Source organism: Staurois parvus, unplaced genomic scaffold, assembly GCF_062004578.1.
Source record: "Staurois parvus isolate SC_StPar_1 unplaced genomic scaffold, SC_StPar_1.0 ptg000505l, whole genome shotgun sequence".
NCBI lineage: Eukaryota > Metazoa > Chordata > Amphibia > Anura > Ranidae > Staurois > Staurois parvus.
Genome location: NW_028318301.1, coordinates 1,871,982 through 1,893,848, shown reverse-complemented (window position 1 = coordinate 1,893,848; position 21,867 = coordinate 1,871,982). Strand labels below are relative to the sequence as shown.

At 43.5% G+C, this 21,867-nt stretch overlaps 1 protein-coding gene across 3 annotated transcripts in view; it reads right to left on the bottom strand.

Annotated features, from left to right (window-relative positions):
* The window catches only part of GFOD2 (Gfo/Idh/MocA-like oxidoreductase domain containing 2), a 72,873-nt gene extending 56,980 nt beyond the window's left edge, over positions 1–15,893 (bottom strand). The window contains exons 1-2 of one of the 3 annotated variants that reach the window (XM_089689953.1): positions 15,799–15,893; positions 3,990–4,274 (exon numbers count right to left, since the gene is read on the bottom strand). In XM_089689953.1, the coding sequence (XP_089546079.1) occupies positions 3,990–4,274; positions 15,799–15,865 (352 nt within the window). In that variant the 5' untranslated portion in view covers positions 15,866–15,893. The other 2 variants (XM_089689955.1, XM_089689954.1) reach the window with 2 other exon arrangements.
* Positions 15,894–21,867: the final 5,974 nt, after the last annotated feature.

Here is a 21,867-nt window from a genome sequence, read left to right as displayed (position 1 = left end):
GGCCTGAACCATCCTCTGAATAAACAGAAGACAGTGGTAGCCTTGCAAAACTTAAAAATAGAAGGTCTTGTGTAACTAAAAGTAGGCTGTCTCCACCAAAGACATACAAGAGTGACAGAGTCGGACTTTCTAAATGGAGTTGTAGTTTAGAGATAACCTTGAACTGTACATACTGCATCCAGACGATGGAAAGAACCTCCCACTAGGATATTTTGGAGAATGACAGATGGCAGAATGATGACCAGGTAAAGAGAAGGTAAGAAACCACTCTGGAAGAAAAAAAAAAAAAAAAGTATGGGCCTCAATAAATTTGTCCTTGTGTAGCACAAGAAAAGGGTCCACGCAGTATAAGGCCGCTCACTCTAGCCTTCCTCTCAGAGGTAATAGGAGAAAAGCAAACTTGCAATTAAGAAAGACAAGAGAGTTATCCCCAATACTGTAGGTTCAAATGCAGTTACTAAAGGACCCACAGAACCAGGCCAACAGCCCATAGAGTCATTGAGGTTGATTTAAATCACTAGTGAAAAGGCTCAATTTAAATATCAGAATTGTTAAAGAGAAACGGTCATCTCTGTTCCGCAGCAGCTCCTCCGACCCACTGTTGACGCACCGAAAGTCCCATTCACTTTAATGGGATGGCTGGTGATGCGGCAGTGACGCAACAAGGTGAGGGACATGGTGGCATCAGGGGAGTGGATGCCCGCTAACAAGAGCTGCCATGATGGATCTAAAATGACAGGTGCTCTTTAAATGTAAGGATTCCAACTCATTCTTGCTGGTAATTAGAATCTTTAATATTTGCAAACCAAATGAAGGTTTGCCTTTAAGAATAATAAGCTGTTGGGTTAGTAAAACAGCGATATCAGAACCAATTTTAGGTTAATAGGTTATACACACATCGCTGGAGAACTACTCAAATTCTTTTATTTCATGTTTTTTCTCATGGTTACTGTGAAATTGTGTGAATGCATGTTATCTCAGCTTGCATTCATTGAATGAGTATACCAAAAATATAAATATTGCAGAATATACAGTCTTATGCTACATAACTAAGCTCCATTTCATGCTAAATAAACTAAATTATTAATGTATCTTAAATAGAAAACTATCTTTAGATAAAATGCTTTTAGTGTAAAAATCTATTAAAATAAATTTGATACACATAAACATCCAATTTAAATAAAAATCGGATTTCTAAATTTTTTTTTTTTAATCATCGATTTTTACCCACCCTGAAATTAGTGAATCTGTACAAAAAACTTAAGGAGTGAGAGGCAAGTGGTCACTGAAAGATTTGCTAAGGTAAAGGTTTAAACCTTGATGGTACTCAAATGGTAATCTAGACTAGGTTTGAGAAATAACAGGATTCGTTCCACAGAAAACTGTGATGGAGATTCCTTGTCTCGCAGAAAGAAAAGAAAGATTTCCATGTGTGTGTGTAGATCTGTGAGAAGTCTATATCCTAGCTTTCAAGACTGTAGGGATGGCCAAAAATGACAACAGCTAGGCCTTACATCTAAACTGCCATACCTCCAAAACATGATGTGTTCTGATGACTTTTCAGAGGCACTTTCCAGGTAGTGAGCAGCTGATGTTAAACATCCTCACTGCCTGTTTTTTCACCCACTAATTTCTGGACCAATGCGCTGTGCCCATGAGCATTGCATGTGGATTGCAGGATGTTTGCGACACTTCCCATTTCACTTGAATGGGTCTCATTCATCAGGCTCATTCATCAGGCTTACTGTCCACAGAACATGACAGAAGTGTTAGTTTTTTCTGAACGTGCAATGCAAAGCTAAGCGACCACAGCACATGAAAACCTTTGCAGCTTAAGGGGGAGCTGTTGGGGAGTGTAAAAAACACAGCTTAAAATTGCACATTTTTAACACCCCTCCCCCAATCACAAGTGTAAACAAGCCCTAAAAGCTAGCAAAAAAGAGTGTTAAACTGTCCCTGGTGACCAAGGTTCTAGATCAACCTCTCTCAATCTTTTCAATGCAGAGGAACCCTTGACATAACTTTCCAGTCTCAAGGAACCCCTGCTAAAAATGACTATCTACAATTAATGATAAATTAGTGCGATAGTCAGAGGTAAGAATGCTCCAATTACTTGTGGTCATTGGGAATAATTACCCCCTTACAGATTGCTAAAAAGATCAATGGTATTAGTGGGAACTTACCTGAGAGGCAAAAATTGCTCAAGGAACCCCTGGCAACCTCTGGAGGAACCCTAGGGTTCCACAGAAACCTGGTTGAGAAACCCTGTTCTAGATGATCTGGAAGTGCCTATGAAGAGTATGTCTGCTGTCATGCTACCAACGAGGTCCGGGCACCACATCCTTCTGAGCCAGTAAGATGCTATGAGACTCGTTGGAATGCCCTCCGTGCTGCGGAGAAGGTGAGGCAGGAGCTAAGGAGGTTCAGGCTGAACTGATCCCATGAAGTCATCAAGACCATTCACTGCAAAAGGCCAGAGGATTCCTGGATTTAGAGGCAAATCTGCTCATTTTGTTAAACCTTGCAGCCAGAAGTTCCCCAGCTGGATTCCCTACCTAGGACAGAAGTCTTCAAACTTCATGGGGTGAACAGACCATTTGTCACAGTCCAAACGATGATGGAGAACTCACCCAGGCAATTCTCCATGTGGAATGTGCACTGCAAACGGGTCTGCAATATGAAGTTCTATGCAGGTTACAATCAGATTCAGTACTCTTCAAGCAGCAAAACTCCTAATTTCCTTGTGGGCCAGTTCACACCACATGCAGTCCAGTGCAGGTTTTTTTTCTGCATCAAAAACACATTGATAGTAGATTACGTTTCCAATGGCATAGTTTACACCTGTGTGGTCAGTTCCAGTGCATTCTAGTTCCACAAAAAAACATGCTGCATTTTTTTCTGCACTGAAATGTACTGGAAAACACACTGGAATGCACTAGTCCTCATTTAAGTTGAAGAAAAAGCAGAAGAGGGGGAAAAAATGATCCAGAACGCATTAAAAAAACAGCAGAATGTGTCAAAAACACACATACAGAAAAGCATCCAGAACTGCATTTCTGTGGTGTGAACCAGCCCGGTAAGCCACTGCCATCGCATTGCCAAATTAAACCCTGATCAGATGCCCTTGTAGATGAGAGGTCCAATTAATTGCCCTGCGCTCCAAAGTGTTCATTGAGAAACAAGCTTCCTCCCATGACCAAGTCTCTGGTATCATGGGAGTACATTGGGCTTCTACCCTGCCTGAAACGCTGCCCTCCTTTGTGAGAGTGAAGAAAGGAAGGACCTCTGCTGATTACAGCTGTGAGCTTGTGTCATTCCATGCTAGGTCAGTATTGCTGGTTAGGCAAATGGGACAATCCAGAGACTGCCCTCTTGTCCGACACTGCCAGAATGTTCAACTGCAACAGTCTGGAGCACCACTGGACATACTGACTGCCTTGAAGGAGGACATCATAAGGCCTAAGACCCTCATGCAAGAATGGAATGTCTGATTGCTCTGGGACTGAAGAGTTTGAATGTGGGATCATAAAGTATGGGGTTATTTTTGGGAAAGGAAAAACCTATGACAGGGCTTTAGCATCTTTAGAGTAAACTAAGCTACCCTGTAGATGCCTGGAATGAACTTGAGTGAAAGGAACTACTTCAAAAGAGGCTACCAACAGCCCCAAAGACACTCATATTAGCCATCAGATGAAGTCTGAAAGGAACATGGAATGGATAGCTCCTGAAGCAAAGTGTTTGAATCTAAAGCCAGAAGAGGTGTCAATACAGCATTCCCTAGTGTCAAGGGCACCATCAGCATACACCAAATTAGGTCACCCACGCATTCCCATCACTGGCTATTTTTTTTTTTTTGTTGTTTTTTGGCACTGCAAGGTCCCAAAGGACACCCATCACTGACCCACCTATTCCCTAGTGCTATATAATAAATTATGTTTTATTGCATAAGGCTGGTGCACTTTTTGTTTTAGTGACAGAAACACTTTTACCTAGTGCTTTTACTGCAATCTGCCGAGTGAGAGGTGGTGGAATGCTGATGCACACAAGGTCCACATCTGGATGTAGCAAGACATCATCTGTTCGAGTAGTGCAGAATAATATATCTAATTCTTTAGCTAAGGACTTAGCTTCTTCTTCTGTCTTTCCCCATAAAGCCTCAATGCGAAACCCTTCTGCACGGAGTAATGGCACCAATACCCGAGCTGAACTGCCTGTCCCGAATACTCCTATGCCTGGTAAAGTCTTCATATCAGATGATAAAATGAAAAAGATACCTAAAAAAAAAAACAAAAAGATACAAAAACCATAAATAAAAAGTTTTAAAAAAATGGTCCTCTAAAACAAGAATTTCAAGAAAAAAAGCCTAAGACTTTGCTATAAGCTTTTATATTAACATGAAAGTATATGCTGTATGTAATTTAACAATTTTATATAAATGACATATACACAGGTGTTGGACAAAAAAATAGAAACACTATGTGATTTGCAGGTGTGAAAGTGACATGTTTTGTGTTGAAAGCGGAAGTGATGCTTCACTGTAGGGATGGCATTGGCCAGGTGGTGAGCGTTGCCTGGTTTCCTCCAGATGTGGCGCTTGGCATTTGTTTTATCAGCGAAGTGAAACAAACAAGTGAGCTCTGAGGAAGAAGGCATGACCTTCGAAACGCGTCAGCTGGACTGAGTACCTATACCCATGATGGGATTCGCGCTGGCCTCTTACCTTTGAAGTCCCTGGGTGGATTTACATGCCTATTTTTATTTGCTGCTTGTGAGTACCTTTCCTTCATTTAATAAATTTTCGTTACTGAGGTAATGCACAAGGTTGGTGCGCTTCTTGTTGTTTCACTTCGCAGTTTGTTCGGGCTTCCCCAGCCTTGGTTTGGAGCTGCACGACCTTGGATACTCCGGTGGTTGCTTCTCTGGAGGTTTAATTCCATCTACTCGCCACCGGCCTGGGTCCCGGAGCGCAGGAGAAATCTTTTTCGGGTTATTTGTTTTATCAGACCAGAGAGTTTTGTTTCTCATGGTCTGAGAGTCCCTCAGCTGCCTTTTGGCAAACTCCAGGTTGGCTGCCATTTGCTTTTTACTGAGGAGTGGCTTCCGTCTGGCCACTCTACCATACAGGCCTGATTGGTGGACTGCTACAGAGATGGTTGTTCTTCTGTTAGGTTCTCCTCTCTCCACAGAGAAACGCTGAAGCTCTTTCAGAGTGACTATCGGGTGCTTGGCTACCTCCTTGGCTAAAGCCCTTCTCCCTCGATCGCTCATTTTGGCTGGGCGACCCACTCTAGGAAGATTCCTGGTGGCTCCAAACTCCATTTACGGATGATGGAGGCCACTGTGCTCATTGGGACCTTTAATGCTGCAGAAATTGTTCTGTACCCTTCCCCAGATCTGTGCCTTGATACAATTCTGTCTCGGAGGTCTACAGACAATTCCTTGGATTTCATGGCTTGGTTTGTGCTCTGACATGCACAGTTAACTGTGGGACCTTATATAGACAGGTTTTGCCTTTCCTAATCATGTCCAATCAACTGAATTTTCCACACGTGGACTCCAATCAAGTTGTGGAAACATCTCAAGGAAGATCAGTGGGAACAGGATCCACCAGAGCTTAATTTTGAGTGTCATGGCAAAGGCTGTGAATATTTATGTACATGTGGTATATTTTTTATAAATTGCAAAGATTTCAAAACAAACTTCTTTCACATTGTCATTATGGGGTATTGTTTGTAGAATGTTGAGGGAAAAAAATGAACTGAATCCATTTTGAAATAAGGCTGTAACCTAAAAAAATGTGACAAAGATAAGCGCTGTGAATACTTTCTGGATGCACTGTATTTTTTTCCACACAAAAGTAGACTAGAAGTGCCTGCTGGCTATATAAATCCATTTTTATTTTTTTATCCTGTGCAGCATTCTTTGCTCTCCCTTCTTCCCCTCTATAGCTCTCACCTGTTTGTGAATTAATCACCACAGCGGCCCATGATGCGATATATAAACTCCCTACCACAGAGATATCCTTAGCTCCATGACTAAGCCCCATGGATGGAGTAAAACATGTCAGGGGGCGTGGACTAGATGGAGTTAGGCTGACTCTGCTATCACCTACACACTGGGCTTGCACGGTGTGTGCTGGCTGAGATTTTTCTCCTTGTTAAGCACGGTCCTCTTGGCCATCAAGAGCACCAAAGTTTCCTCTATGGCACGGGTCTCCAAACTGTGGCCCTCCAGCTGTTGAAATACTGCAAGTCCCATCATGCCTCTGAGTCTTGCCTGTGGCTGTCAGTCTTGCAAGGCCTCATGGGACTTGCAATTCCTCAACACCTGGAGGGCAGAAGTTTGGAGACCCCTGCTCTATGGGCATATATATTGGAAGATGTACAACTTAAATGTCAGAAAAACTAGACGTGTATAATGTATTTTGACAACAGTCAGCAGTAGCAGGAATGTAAAAATATGCATAAGAAACATGAAAAATAGACCACAGCAAGCAATTAAAAATATCAAGATTGTATCCACAAATAATGCAGGCCACTTGAATAGGCTAGTCCAGGTGTCACCAAACTTTCTAAACAAAGGGACGATTTACTGTCCTTCAGATTTTAGGAGGGCCAGAGTGCCCATTGGGAGTAGAAAATGTCCCAGTGTCAGGAGTGAAAAAAAAATAAAAAAATTAAAATTTACTTGTAGTCAGTGGAAGGAGGAATAGTGCCCTGTCATTGGTATCTGTGGGAGGAACGGTGCACCATCCATTGGTATCAGTGGGAGGAACGGTGCCCCATTCATTGGTTTCAGTGGGAGGAACGGTGCCCCATTCATTGGTTTCAGTGGGAGGAACGGTGCCCCATTCATTGGTTTCAGTGGGAGGAACGGTGCCCCATTCATTGGTTTCAGTGGGAGGAACGGTGCCCCATTCATTGGTTTCAGTGGGAGGAACGGTGCCCCATTCATTGGTTTCAGTGGGAGGAACGGTGCCCCATTCATTGGTATCAGTGGGAGGAACGGTGCCCCATTCATTGGTATCAGTGGGAGGAACGGTGCCCCATTCATTGGTATCAGTGGGAGGAAAGGTGCCCCATCATTGGTATTACTGGGAGGAATGGTGCCCAAACATTGGTATCGGGGGGAGGAATGGTGCCCAAACATTGGTGTCAGGGGGAGGAATAGTGTAGTGGATTGTGATAGACAGTCCACGTTCTATTAGATGATCAGTAAAATGACAATTTTATAGTCTTACTACTTTCTGCTTCTTGCTCTTTAAAATTCCTTACTCTCTTAAGTAAACAATCAGATATAGGTTGACAGAACAATGATGATAATTAAGATGGCGCCTTCATCCGGAGTCTCACCCTAGGTGACTCATTAGGAGAAAAGTATTTTTTAATGTAAACAACCCCCATAAAAGGGAATGAGTCTCTTTGGGGAAAATGATTGGAAGATATCAACACGGATGGAAGAACACGCAGAAACCCAGTGGACTTTTCACCCAATCAATGTATATGTTTTGCCTGCATCATAAGCCCTATAAATGATACTGTTAGTTCCTCAATAAAACAGAATTTTAGGAAGTTGGCAAACTGCGAAGTGTCAGTGTCTTACTTCCACGTGCACGTATTCTCATATTAATTTGGCTCACTGGTAGATCACGGTAAATGGTCTGTAAGTGACCTAGTCCAAAACATTTTGGCGCCCAACGTGGGGCCCGGGTTCTGAACACTGGACCAGCCGACCCAGAGTGGATGAGGGGGACCGTGGAGCATTCCAGACGCGGAGACTGATCACCTCCAAAAGCGGTAAGTGAATTTTTATGTCTAATAATTCCTTACCTGCGTAGTCTGGAATTGCCCAGCAGGACTACTCACCCGTCTGGCTGTCCGTTGGTCAGCAGCAAAGGACAGGTACTTGCCCGGGGCTCCTTTGAACCCACCTGTCAGTGTAATGTCATCTACCAGTGTGATATGTCTTGTCTTTTGTGTTGTCTGTGTGTACCAGTGTGATTGGTTGGGTTGTTGTTGATGCGCCTGTGAGGGAGGGGAGAATTACGGCAAAATATTCCTCATCAGGTGTGGACAGGATATACCCTGATTTGAGAGAGGGTGCCGGGAACTCGCAGTCGCAGTAATGGTGACACGAGGGGAACTCTCAGTCGCAGTGATGGTGACACGAGGGAAATAACCACAGCCAGGGATTGGTCTTGTGGGGGAAAAAAAAAAAAAATTTTACTCCCGACAGGCGTGTCTGAAATACTATGTCATGATCACACTGTGTATGTGGATTAATGTTTGGTGTACATGAAGGAGAGTGGGGATTGGTGAAAGTAGTACAAGTAGTAGTACAGTGACAATCATAGCTCCTGATATATTGGTTTACAGGGTTAATGCACATTATTCTCAGTGTAGCAGAAAAATAGGGAAGTCACTGGAGGAGAAGCAGGGGGGGGGAGGGAAGTGCTGCGTGGATTCTGCTTAAACGGTCTCACGACACAGCACTTTCAGAACAAGAGAGAGTGACGGCTTTGGGGTCCACCTTAGGGTCTCCGGGAGGGAAGTAAAACAAAATGGGAAAGAAACTTATAAAGCCAGAGAACAGTTCGTTTGCTTGTGAACTGGTGGAGGAAACTGTGTAAAGAGAAGAAAGGGCTTCTAATGAAGCATAACATGTTAAAGACAGCAGAAACTTGGTTTAATGTGGCCCGCGCCCTACATCAGGAGGGTTGGGTGGAGCAAAAACTGAATCAGGACGGGGGAGTTGTATATGTATATTACAGGAAAGGAGATGCGCCCGGCAAGGCGCCGCCCCCCTATGATGATGGCCCGTCCTGGAGGTGCGAGGCATGTGGAAATACAGGAAGGCCCCACCCCGAGAGTCCAGATTTTTGCATACTGTGTAGTCAGAACCTCCAGATATGTAAGGGGTGTTCAGTTAAGAATCCGGGGTGGGAGGAGATTTGCAAGGGATGTGACCGGAAGCTGACTATGCAACATCCGATGCTTCCAACAAAGTCACCTCCATTTCCGCCTCCGGCCCCGCCCCTTCCGCCCTCATCAAAGATGGCGCCGCCCAGTGAAGCCACCAGAAGCCATGTTGACTCTGGGCTTAGTACACTGATACACCATACACACCTCATGCCAGCTGCCCCCCTTTGCCCAGTGCTTACTGTCTCTGGCTCCCAACCACCTTCGGCCCTCCACACACCCCTAATGCCTGTAGTACCACCACCACCAAAACAAACAGAGGCTTCAGACCAAGTTGAACTGAAGACACCCACAGAATGGCCGGGCTGAAATTTTACAGATGTGATAACCCCTACCTCTCTGCCAGACAGAAGAGGATGGGCTCAAGAAAAGACAGAGGCTGCGGCAGTCTGCCAGGGTACCCGAGAGGATGATGCTGTTTCCATTTGTTCCCAACAGAATGATCCGTTCTCAGAAGGCCATGGTCCAGAAAGCAAACCACTCGTTCAACTTCCCCCAACCACACAACCCCATTGTCAAAAATTATCTATGTATGAGTCTGGAATGGGAGCAGACTCAGCACCTCATCCCTTTTCTTCCACTTACCACAATCCTGTCTATCGCCCCCAAGGATCTGAAGACGACCATCCCCGCCCGGTGCCCAACCTACCTGATGCTCCTATCATGTATGTGGCCTTCACTCCATCCCAAGCCTCCTCACTAGTCACAACTCTCCCGGACTCGGAGAAACACCCGATGCCTTTTTACCGGCGCATAGCCCAGATCCACAAGAACCACTGCCAAGAAGCTGCTCACGGAGATAGTCTGCAGATATGGAGTGCCCGAGGTGGTTGAAAGCAATCAGGGACCGGCTTTTACTGCCAATGTCACAAAAGAGATCTGGGGGGCTCTGGGGGTCACACTTGCGTTTCACACACCCTATCATCCCCAGAGTAGTGGGAAGGTAGAGCGCCTAAATGGGGTCCTGAAGTCAAGAATGTTAAAAATGGCCCAAGAGGTAGGCATGGGATGGCCGGACAGCTTGCCTATTGCTCTTTTCAGCGTTAGATACACACCAAGGGGAAGTCATGGGTTGTCTCCCTATGAGATTTTGTTTGGGTCCGCCCCTAGACTGGGTACCTACTATCCTCAACAATTACAATTGCAGTCTGACTCATTGACAAAGTATGTGATATCTTTGGCACGTGTGTTGACTAATATCCATGCGCAAGTTTTCTCCTCCATTCCAGATCCTGAGGCGGACACTGGAACGCACACTTTGCAACCTGGAGACTGGGTCTTGGTCAAGAAGTTTCTGCGGAAACATACATTGGAACCCAGATATGACGGTCCTTTCCAGGTGCTTCTGGTGACGGCCACCTCAGTGAAGCTAGAAGGAAAGAGTACCTGGATCCACGCCTCTCACTGCAAGAAAGTTGCACCCCCAGAAGACAACTAGAAACATGAAATTATACACATATATCCTTTTGTATGTGCTTTCGGGAATGGGTAGGGGACAAAGAGTGGCAATCACAAGGGAAGGTGGGACACCCGAACAGAGTGGCCTGATAACATTTTGGTACAATTCTTCCAACACCCGTGTGGCAACTTTTGCCTTTGACTTCTGCTTCATAGCGCCTTGTCCGAAACAACCTTGGCAGTGTACTACGTATCAGGATCACTCCAGTAGTATATATATATGTGTGACGGATGATTACTGGGGAGACAAGTGCAGATACTGGAGCTCAGTAGGATGGAATACGGGGCCTGACTGGGGGTATAAACCACTAAGTGCTTTAAACCGCAAAGATAAAAATGGGAAGAGCCTAATTGATAGATTGACTACTTAAAACAGGCACATGTTCATATGAAAAACCAACAGGGAGAACTATGCCACTCACCCTCACCATAGAGAACCCCAGCCCAGGAGATGAGGGGCTTTACTGGTTGGGATACTGGGGACATGGGGGAGTGATGGGACAATTCTGGATAAGGGATATGTATAGATCAAACCGATGGAAATCTTCCAGAGATACTGCTCCCACCTATAACCCACTTATGCCAAAGATCAAAACGTTGGCAGAGATGGTGGCCATAGCAAACCCTACATACGAAGATACTATAGCAGTAGAAACCGGCCTCTCAGACACTAATCTGTGGTTAGAATGGATGAGATACAATGCAAACTCGCATAATAAGTCCAACTGCTATGTGTGTGGGCATGCCAGACCACATCTGGGGACGGTGCCACTAACCCTACCAGATTCCATAGAGGAGTGTGTCATAAGCCTGTATATTAACGTCTCTACGAACCAGTCTTTATGTGAGGACTGGAAGAAGCGTTACCCCCTAATCCAAGGTGACGAAAAGGCCCCAAATGGTTTAACTATATATCCTGGTAATTATACCTGCTATGCCAACTACGAGGGAGGAGGAAGGTTCCTGGGGAACTTCACAAAGGGATTCTGTGTTGCTTATAGTACAGCCCGGTCAGATCTAACCCAGAACCAGGTCATATCATTGGGGGATATATTCTGGATCTGTGGTGATCAGAAGATTAGGACCCGACTGATAGGGAAATGGAGAGGGGAATGTACCCTTGCCAATGCCATAATGCCATTGCACATCCTCTCAGATCCATTACTTAAGGGGCCTCCCAACCCCCCCCCCCATGCAACCAAGCACAAACGAAGTGCCCCACAAGGGAGTTTTGACCCCCATGTCTATATAGATGCGATAGGAGTCCCAAGGGGGGTACCCGATGAATTCAAGGCCAGAGACCAGGTGGCCGCAGGATTTGAATCCCTATTCCTCTTCATCACTGAGAACAAGAATGTAGATTGGATAAACTACATCTACTATAATCAACAATGGTTTGTAAACTACACACGAGATGCCCTAAAGGGGATAGCAGAGCAGTTGGAGGCTACTTCTAACATGGTCTTTCAAAATTGTATGACACTCGATATGTTATTAGCTGAAAAAGGGGGGGGTCTGTAAAATGATACCAAAGACCATGACCTGCTGTACGTATATCCCAGATAACACAGGCCCAAATGGGAAGGTGACACTGGCCATCAAGAGGTTGGAGGACCTGTCAAATGAACTTAAGGAAAACTCAGGTATTACACATCCCTGGGATCAGTGGTTTGGATGGCTGAGTGGCTGGCAGAAAGCCCTCGCCCAAGCAGGGGTGGTTATCCTGGGTATTATCATTCTAATGGCAATAGTCGCCTGCTGTGTGATCCCTTGCATTAAGAGGCTAATAGGGAAAGCTGTGAACGAGATCTCCCCTACATTCCTGAACTATAACAATGTTGAACTCCCCTGTAAAGAAAGGGAATCCTATACTCCCTTACAGACCATGGCCCCTGATCATCATATTTCAAACTTATAATAAAAAAAAAAAGGAATGCTACAACTTTCCCATCCCAACAGACAACTATAAGCAGGGAAAGACAGTGCCTGACTGTGGCCTTCTCAGGACGCATCGAGACTCTAGGGATGGATTAGCCACTCGGGGGCTCTATATGCGTCTTAAAAGAGTTCCAAGGGGAGGGCCACCAGGCAGTTAGGACATCAGAAGACATAGGGACAGTCAGGAATAAAATAGCCATTTTAAGGGGGGATTGTAGTGGATTGTGATAGACAGTCCACGTTCTATTAGATGATCAGTAAAATGACAATTTTATAGTCTTGCTACTTTCTGCTTCTTGCTCTTTAAAATTCCTTACTCTCTTAAGTAAACAATCAGATATAGGTTGACAGAACAATGATGAAAATTAAGATGGCGCCTTCATCCGGAGTCTCACCCTAGGTGACTCATTAGGAGAAAAGTATCTTTTAATGTAAACAACCCCCATAAAAAGGGAATGAGTCTCTTTAGGGAAAATGATTGGAAGATATCAACACGGATGGAAGAACACGCAGAAACCCAGTGGACTTTTCACCCAATCAATGTATATGCTTTGCCTGCATCATAAGCCCTATAAATGATACTGTTAGTTCCTCAATAAAACAGAATTTTAGGAAGCTGGCAAACTGCGAAGTGTCAGTGTCTTACTTCCACGTGCACGTATTCTCATATTAATTTGGCTCACTGGTAGATCACGGTAAATGGTCTGTAAGTGACCTAGTCCAAAACAATAGTGCCCCATCATTGGTGTCGGGGGGAGGAATAGTGCCCCATCATTGGTGTCGGGGGGAGGAATAGTGCCCCATCATTGGTGTCGGGGGGAGGAATAGTGCCCCATCATTGGTGTCGGGGGGAGGAATAGTGCCCCATCATTGGTGTCGGGGGGAGGAATAGTGCCCCATCATTGGTGTCGGGGGGAGGAATAGTGCCCCATCATTGGTATCAGTGGGAGGAATAGTGACCGTTCATTAGTATCAGTGGGATGAATAGTGCCCCATCATTGGTATCAGAGGAAAGAATAGAGCTCCATTCTTTGTATTAGTTGTTTATATCAGTGGGAGGAATTGTGCCCTATCATTGGTGTCAGTGGAAGGAAAAATGCCCCATAGTTGGTGCCAGTGAAAGAAAAGGTGCCTCCTTGTTGGTGTCAGTGGGAGAAATAGTACCCTGAAGGCTGGATAGAGGCAAGCAAAAGGGCCGCAGTTTGGAGACCACTGGTCTAGTCCACTATTGCTCAACCGGGGTCCCATGAGAAGTCCCCAGGGGTTACGCCACAAAAACATTGTGGCGAATGTAAACCAACCAATGTTGCTGTTCTCAATGCGTGCTCACAGTTAGTACTGTCAGAGAGCCAGAGAACAGTTTGTGTATGGCAGCAGTGAATACAGACTGGGGGTTGACCAGAGAGAGGAAGCACATGGCTAAAGCAGGAGGTGATATCCAGTGTATGGCAGCAGTGATGCAGACTGACGCGCTGCGATTCCGCACAATTGTGGGACGCGCGACGCCCAAAAAGGTTCCAGAACGGAAAACCGCTCCACAATCGTGCAAAAACATCCCACGTTTTCAGGTGGCATTGAAATTAATAGCACCGGAACACGCAATCACACATTTTCTCAGCGCAATTTAAAATCACGAGAAGAATTGCAGTAATTCTGCCTGCAATTTGAAATGCCCTAGTGTGAATGGAGCATAATAGTTTTAGGTTACGTCAAAACTATACATAAAGCCATTATGATCTCACCTCCTGCTACAGTCTCATCCAGCCACATGCCCCTGCTCTCTGCATTCAGCGCTGCCATACTCCTGCTACATTTATCCACATGCTTCCAATTTCTGCTTCCCTCCTCCACAGTCTGCCATACGCATAATGTCACTGCCTCATCCAGCCACGTGTTCCCACTCTCTGCACTCCTCTCGATCCCGCCCTCTGACTTCACAGGAGCCACATCTACAGAAGAGGCATCAGGTATCAATGCACACTGTCAGTGCATATTGAAAACAACATTGGGTGGATATACATCTGCCACAATATTGATTTGCGGTGAAACCCCATTTGAGAAGCCCTGTGTTATGGATTTGTAGAGTGGTGCAGGGAAATATACTATTACTGTACTGTTATCCACAGGTCCTCCTCTTCTGTCTGACCCAGGCGCTTGTATGAGATATAACCTGGGATGGACGAGAGGAGGGCTAACGGGGATCAAGAAAGGCATGTTACAACAGTAGCTTCCCTGTGCTGCTCTGAATTTGTTTGTTAATTGTTGTTATATATACAGCTCACTGATCAGATCTGAAATTTTTTTTCAAGTGTTCCCCAAGGTAAAAAGGTTGATGAACTCTTTTCTAGCCACAGGTTGGAGGGTAATCAGGTCTTTTCCTGTTTCCTCTTGTTCCAGTTAGGAAGTTTCATGCCTTTGTCAACAGGGTGAAACAGTATAAGCAACCATAACTTTATTACACAGAACTGCAATGCAGGTCAAATCTTCACCAGTTTACACATGTTCTAGTATAGCGATCATAATGTCCTACATTCCATCTTACAATGCATGCATTATAGGTAACAAGCAGTCCTACAATTGTAGGTTCAGCACACAGCACTCCAAATATTGATAAACTACGCAAGGAGAGGAGAGAAAACCGCAAATGGGAGGGAAACAACAAATAAGGATAGAAAGAAAGAAGAAATACATTTGCACCTCAAATGCTCAATTCACATCTATGTGAGCTGCTGTGGGTATCCCTGCACACACCTGTAATGAAAACACACTGCTCTGAGAAAATGCATGGTGCTGCCATTCATTCTGAATGACACCACCATGCAAGTAAAAATACAGTACCTGCACAGGTGCCAGAACCGCAGGGAAATCACATGGTCAAAATGACTATGTTATTTCTCTGCGGGCCACATTTTGAATAGAGTACATGCAACTTTTACTGCTGGAAATGCAGGCAAGGTAGCCTATTCAAATGAATGAGATGGCGTGCCCAAGCAAACGTGGCCCACAAAAATGCACTAATGTGAACCGAGCCTTACTCTATTGAGAAAACATCTTTCAAAACCTTTACAATATTTATGACATTCCTTCAAATATAATACAATTGTACAGGAATATATTATTTTATGATTTATAGGCAATAATAGGGTAATGAAATAACTAAGCATAAAAAGACCCTCCATGAATTGCCTCTATATCTACTATTGCACTTGTTAAAATCTGTCCCATCACCTGTGCTGTTCCCACATCAATCTGTTTTCCTTTCCATCACTGGTAAGCGCCTGAACACTGCCACCAGCTCACAGAATACGTTGCTGTTGTACAAGCCCCACCCGCACAGCCGACATTACTATACGGCAGAATACGGCTTCTCTCTATTGCTCAGCAGTGCACAATGCTATCACTCCATAGTTTTCAGCTCCATTACCTCGAGCCCTCTCAAAACAGCAGCGAGCAGAACACAGCAGCCATAAAAGACTCAAGCATTTCGTCATAAACACGTGATCCAAGAGGCAGGGTGTAATTGGTGAATGGGGTGGGGAGATAAAGGATGTATAGCTAGAAGCGAGTGGTGGATGTGTGATCGAACGTATCAGGGAGTGCAGCTTGTGATAGAGGGAATGATAGTGATCGAATTGAACAGAAAGATCCATCACGGTCAATATAATTGATGTAGCGCAGCCTGAGCTGGATTCATGGTAGAGGGCGTGCAATGCAAAAATGTTTCCTACTCTGACCGTAAACCTGAGAAACGGGTGAACTTTCTCTAATGGGCGTTAGGGTTGGCAGCCTGTATATGCATTTGTGAAGAATATTTGTCTACACAGCAGACATTGATTACCTTCACTTCCTACTTACTGTTCACTTCCAGACCAAGCCTTTTCTGGCACTTTTTGTTTACATGTAACAGTATTTTTTTTACTAGAAAATGACTGAGAACTCCAAAAACCTTATATAATTTTAACCACTTGCTCTCCAGAGAATTTACCCCCTTTCCTGATCAGGACATTTTTTGCGGTACGGCGCTGCATTACTTTACCTGACAATTGCGCAGTTATGCAACTCTGCACCTAAATGAAATTTACATCCTTTTTTCCCACAAATAAAGCTTTCTTTCAGTGGCATTTGATAGCCGGTGCGTTTTTAATTTTTTGTGGTAAAAACAAAAAAAGACCCATAATTTTGGAAAAAAAACCCAATATTTTGGACTTTTTGCTATAAAACATATCCAGTAAAAAAAAAAATTAAAAATCTAATTTCATCATAAATTTAGTCCAAAATGTATTCAGCTACATGTCTTTGATAAAAAAAAAAAAACAACTCAATATCCCAAAATTCATTGGTTTCCATGAAAGTTATAGCATCTACAAATGGCAGTATATATACTTCAATTTTTTATATACTAGTAACGGTGGTGATCAGCGATGTATAGCGGGACTTTGGCAGGCATTCTGACACTGGGGGGAACTGAATAACTGCCACTGACATCCTCAGTGACACTAATTCAGTGATCAGGGCTAATAAAAGCATTGACACTGTACTAATGACACTGGGCAGGAAAGGGTTAACATCTGGGGCGATCAAATGGTTAACTTGTGTGCTGTTTTACTATATTGTCTGTGTGTGCTTTACTGTGTAAACACGCTGCTTTGTATTGCTCTGATATGCAGAGCAATACAAAGCAGCATGCTGGAGCTGACAGGGGAGAGATCTGTGTTGTTTACATACAGACCTCTTCTCTATCGCTGTTACTCTGCGTTTGCTGGGTGCCGGTGATCGACAGCTGTAGCTGCAAATGGCAGCGTGCTTGTGCGTGCCCCCTACCCGCAAATACAAAATCACGTATATATACTTGATTTTGCGCAGCCCTGCCACCCTGTAGCAGTAGTTCTGCTCTAGGGCGGTTGGTAAGCGGTTAAAGCCTCTAGAGAATAAACTAGTGGGTTTTGCAATTTTTTTTATGTCACACTGTATTTTGTGCAGTTTTTTCAAACACAAGTTTTTGGGGAAGATATACACTTCAATGAATTTTAATGCAAAAAAAAAATACATAACCCATTTTGTTTGTAAAATATAAAAGTTGATGTTGCACCTAGTAGCTAGAGTAAATAGATACCGAACATGTCACGTTTTATTATTAATTGCGCACACCCGTACAACTGTGACAAACGACGTAAATGTTAGTATCCATAGGCGACGCTTTAAAAGCTTTTACATGTTACCATGTAACAATCAGTATTTTTTGCTAGAAAATTACTTAGAACCCCCAAGCATTATATACACCCTGTTCCAAATTATTATGCAAATTCTATTTAAGTGTCACAAAGATGAAATATTTTGTTTTTCAGTTTAACTCATGGATGGCATTGTGTCTCAGGCTGGCCATACATTATACAATTATCTGGAGATTTTTGGTTTAGATTTACCAAAAACCATATAATAGGAGGACAAACCTAAGCAACACTTTCAATTGTATCCAATTAGGCAGGCCCTTGCACTACACAGTTGAAGGTAAAGCTAAAGGAAATTGGGCAGAAAATTGGAAGATAATTGTATAATGTATGGCCAGCCTTAGGGCTCTTTTGATCACTGAAAACAATCTCGGACACCTGTGATAATTAGATTGGCAGGTGAGCCTAATTTAAGGAAAACTACTAAAGGAGGGTGTTCTACGTTATTAAGCAGAGCACCATTTTCAAGCAATATGAGGAAGAAAAAGGATCTCTCTGCTGCCTAAAAGAGTGAAATAGTTCAATGCCTTGGACGAGGTATGAAAACATTAGATATTTTTCGAAAACTTAAGCATGATCATCGCACTATTAAGAGATTTGTGGCTGATTCAGAGCACAGACGGGTTTGTGCAGATAAAGGCACATTGAGGAAGATTTCTGCCAGATCCATGCATTGGATCAAGAGAGCAGCTGCTAAAATACCATTGCATAGCAGCAAACAGATATTTGAAGCTGCTGGTGCCTCTGGAGTCCCACGGACATCAAGGTGTAGAGTCCTCCAGAGTCTTGCAACTGTGCATATACCTTCTATTCGGCCACCACTAACCAATGCTCACAAGCAGAAACGGCTGCACTGGGCAGAAAAATACATGAAGACTAATTTTCAAACAGTCCTGTTCACTGATGAGTGCCGTGTAACCCTGGATGGTCCAGATGGATGGAGTAGTGGATGGTTGGTGGACGGCCACCCTGTTCCAACAAGGCTGCGACGTCAACAAGGCGGTGGTGGAGTCATGTTTTGGGCCGGAATCATGGGAACAGAGCTGGTCGGCCCCTTTAGGGTCCCCAAAGGTGTAAAGATGACCTCTGCAAAGTATGTGGAGTTTATCACTGACCACTTTCTTCCCTGGTGCAGAAGGAAGAACTATGCTTTCCATAATAAAATCATCTTCATGCATGACAATGCACCATCTCATGCTGCAAAGAATACCTCTGCATCAATGGCTGCTATGGGAATAAAAGGAGAGAAAGTCATGGTGTGGCCTCCATCCTCCCCTGACCTCAATCCTATTGAGAACCTTTGGAGTATCCTCAAGCAAAAGATCTATGAGGGTGGGAGGCAGTTTACATCCAAACAGCAGCTCTGGGAGGCTATTCTGATATCTTGCAAACAAATTCAAGCAGAAACTGTCCAAAAACTCACAAGTTCAATGGATGCAAGACTTGTAAAGCTGCTATCAAATAAGGGGTCCTATGTTAAAATGTACCGTGACCTGTTAAAATGTTTAAAAAGTTAAAATGTTGTTAAGAGTTTGATTGAAATAACTTTTGATTTCAGTAAATATGCTGCAAACACAACAAATGACAATTTTCAGTTCTTTACAACTTTTTGAAGTAAGTTTTGAAACTTACTGTGCGTAATAATTTGGAACAGTGCATTGTAAGTTTTTTTTATTTTTAAAAAAAATACTGTTATCATTAGGAGGTTTGTTCAATAAAATTTGAATTGTACTCTTAATAGTTGATAACATGAGAATTATGCTGACTGTTATTTACATCAATTATTTAGGTAAATGAGAAAAATACCATTTGCATAATAATTTGGAACACGGTGTATATATTTTTTAAAGCAGAGGCCCTAGAGAATAAATTGGTGGGTTTTGAAATTTTTTATGTTACACGGTATTTGTGCAGCCGTTTTTCAAACAGAATTTTTTTTTTATGTCACATGGTAACACTTTAGGATTTACAGAGGAGGTCTAATGCTAGAATTATTGCCATTAATAATAATTATTAATGTGACATTCGCGGAAATGCCTATCATTTGTGTGACAGTCGCTGTTTGCGTGCATGCATGGGGGACCAATGCAGGCCTTCTCTTTTGGATGCGAGCACGGGAGATGGGGGCACTTTACCTCCAGACCGGGCCATTTCTGGCATTTTTTGTTCACATGTAGCAATCAGTATTTTTTGCTAGAAAATTACTTAGAACCCCCTAACATTATTTTTTTAAGCACAGGCCCTAGAGAATAAATTGGTGGGTTTTGACATTTTTTATGTCACACAGTATTTGCGCAGCAGTTTTTCAAATGCAATTTTAAGGGAAAAATACACTTTTTGGAATTTTATTGCAAAAAAACACACTACATAACCAATTTGATGTTAAACTGAGTACATAGATACCAAACATGTCACGCTTTAAAATTGGGCATGCCCATGCAATGGCGACAAGCAAAGTAAATTTTACTATCAATAGGCAATGCTTTAAAAGCTTTTACAGGTTACCACTTCAGATTTACAGAGGAGGCCTGGTGCTAGAATTACTGCCCATGGTCTGATGTTCACGGTGATACCTCACATGTGTGGGTTGATCGCTGTTTGCATGTGAGACCGATGCACGCATTCACCTTGGAGTGCTAGCATGGGAGGATAGGGACGCTTAAAATTTTTTTCTTTTTCCTTTTTTTTAATCATTAATTTAATTGATTTTTACACTGTTTCTTTAATTTTTTTTTTCTTGATCACTGTCATTGCTGTCACAAAGAATGTAAACATCCCTTGTTACAGCAATAGGCAAATGACAGGCACTCTTTAGGGAGAGATCTGGGGTCTATAAGACCTCAAATCACTCTTCTGCACGTAAATGCATGCAAAAACACCAAGATCTGTGTTTCTAAATGCTTTTATGTTTGTAAAAATGGTGTCTTTTACTTCTGAATAAACCGGAAGTGATGTCAGGTCATAGCTTCTGGTTTACTATAATGGAGAGCCAATCTAGGCCAATACTGGCCTCTCAGGTCTCCAATGGGGGGACGTCCCCTCCCGCTGCTTTTAATACTAATCTAGTGCCTGGAAAGCTGCCTAAATTGCTATTACAAGAGAGCCGACCGCCAGCTCTGAAAAAATGGTACTGGGGTGATGCCTACAGCAGCAGGCATCACTCTGGTATAGACACCAGAAGTGGTTAATTAATTTTATTTTTACACTGTTGCTTTAATATTTTTCTATCACTTTTATTGCTATCACAAGGAATGGTAACATCCTTGTGACAGCAATAGACATGTGACAGATACACTTTATAGAGAGATCTGGGGTTTATAAGACCCCAAAATACTCCTCTTCCCTTAAAAGCATTCAAGATACCAAGATAAGTGTTTTCGAATGCTTTTGATTTTTTAAAAAATGGTACCTAGATAACATCTGAGTAAACTGGAAGTGACGTCAGATAATCGCTTCCAGGTTACTATAGCAGCCGATCAAAGGATGAGACCACCCAGTGGGATGCGGAAGCGCAAGCAAGCTGCAAGGGAGGGGGGGGACATCCTTCGCGCTGCTTGTAATAACAATCTAGCTTCTCCGATTGCTATTACAAGAGATCCAACCGTCAGTTCTAAAAAACGATACTGGGGTAATGCCTGAAGCTTCAGGAATTACCTGAAGCTTCAGGCATTATCCTGGTACAACCACCCACAAGTTCAGCGATGTACCTCACTGGTCTGAAAGTGGTTACTTCACATTGGTTGCTCTCAAGGCAGAACTGGAGATCAAGCACTGAAAGGTAATCTTAACACTATGCTACTTTTTGGGATATTACAAAAACAAGTGACCGCTATAACTGGTAACCATCGTGCCTAAGGGCACATTAAAGGATAACTTCACCTTGCAGCTTTGAAGAGCTTGAAGAAGGAGGCAGAGCCTTGAAAACGCGTTGCGGCCTGCACGCTTTTAACAGCTTCTGTCACTACCTTCTGTCAGTTGGCAGGAGTGAGGAGGGAGATGTTGCCAAGCCATGCCATCAGCGGGTCCCTCTTGATGCCCTGCAGCTGTTGTCGCCTTTGTCAGCCTGAAGAGAGCGGTCACCGCATGCCTCCCTGTCACTGGAGCAGTACACAGGTTGCCCCACATGTACAAGTGAGATGTAATAAGGTATTTCTTTCTATACTCACACTGATCTGGCGCCCTGTTGTGTTTCTTTGCATAAAGTTGAATAATGCCCTAGCTTTAGGTTTAGGGCCTGATCACACGAGAACGCTGTACGGGAAACC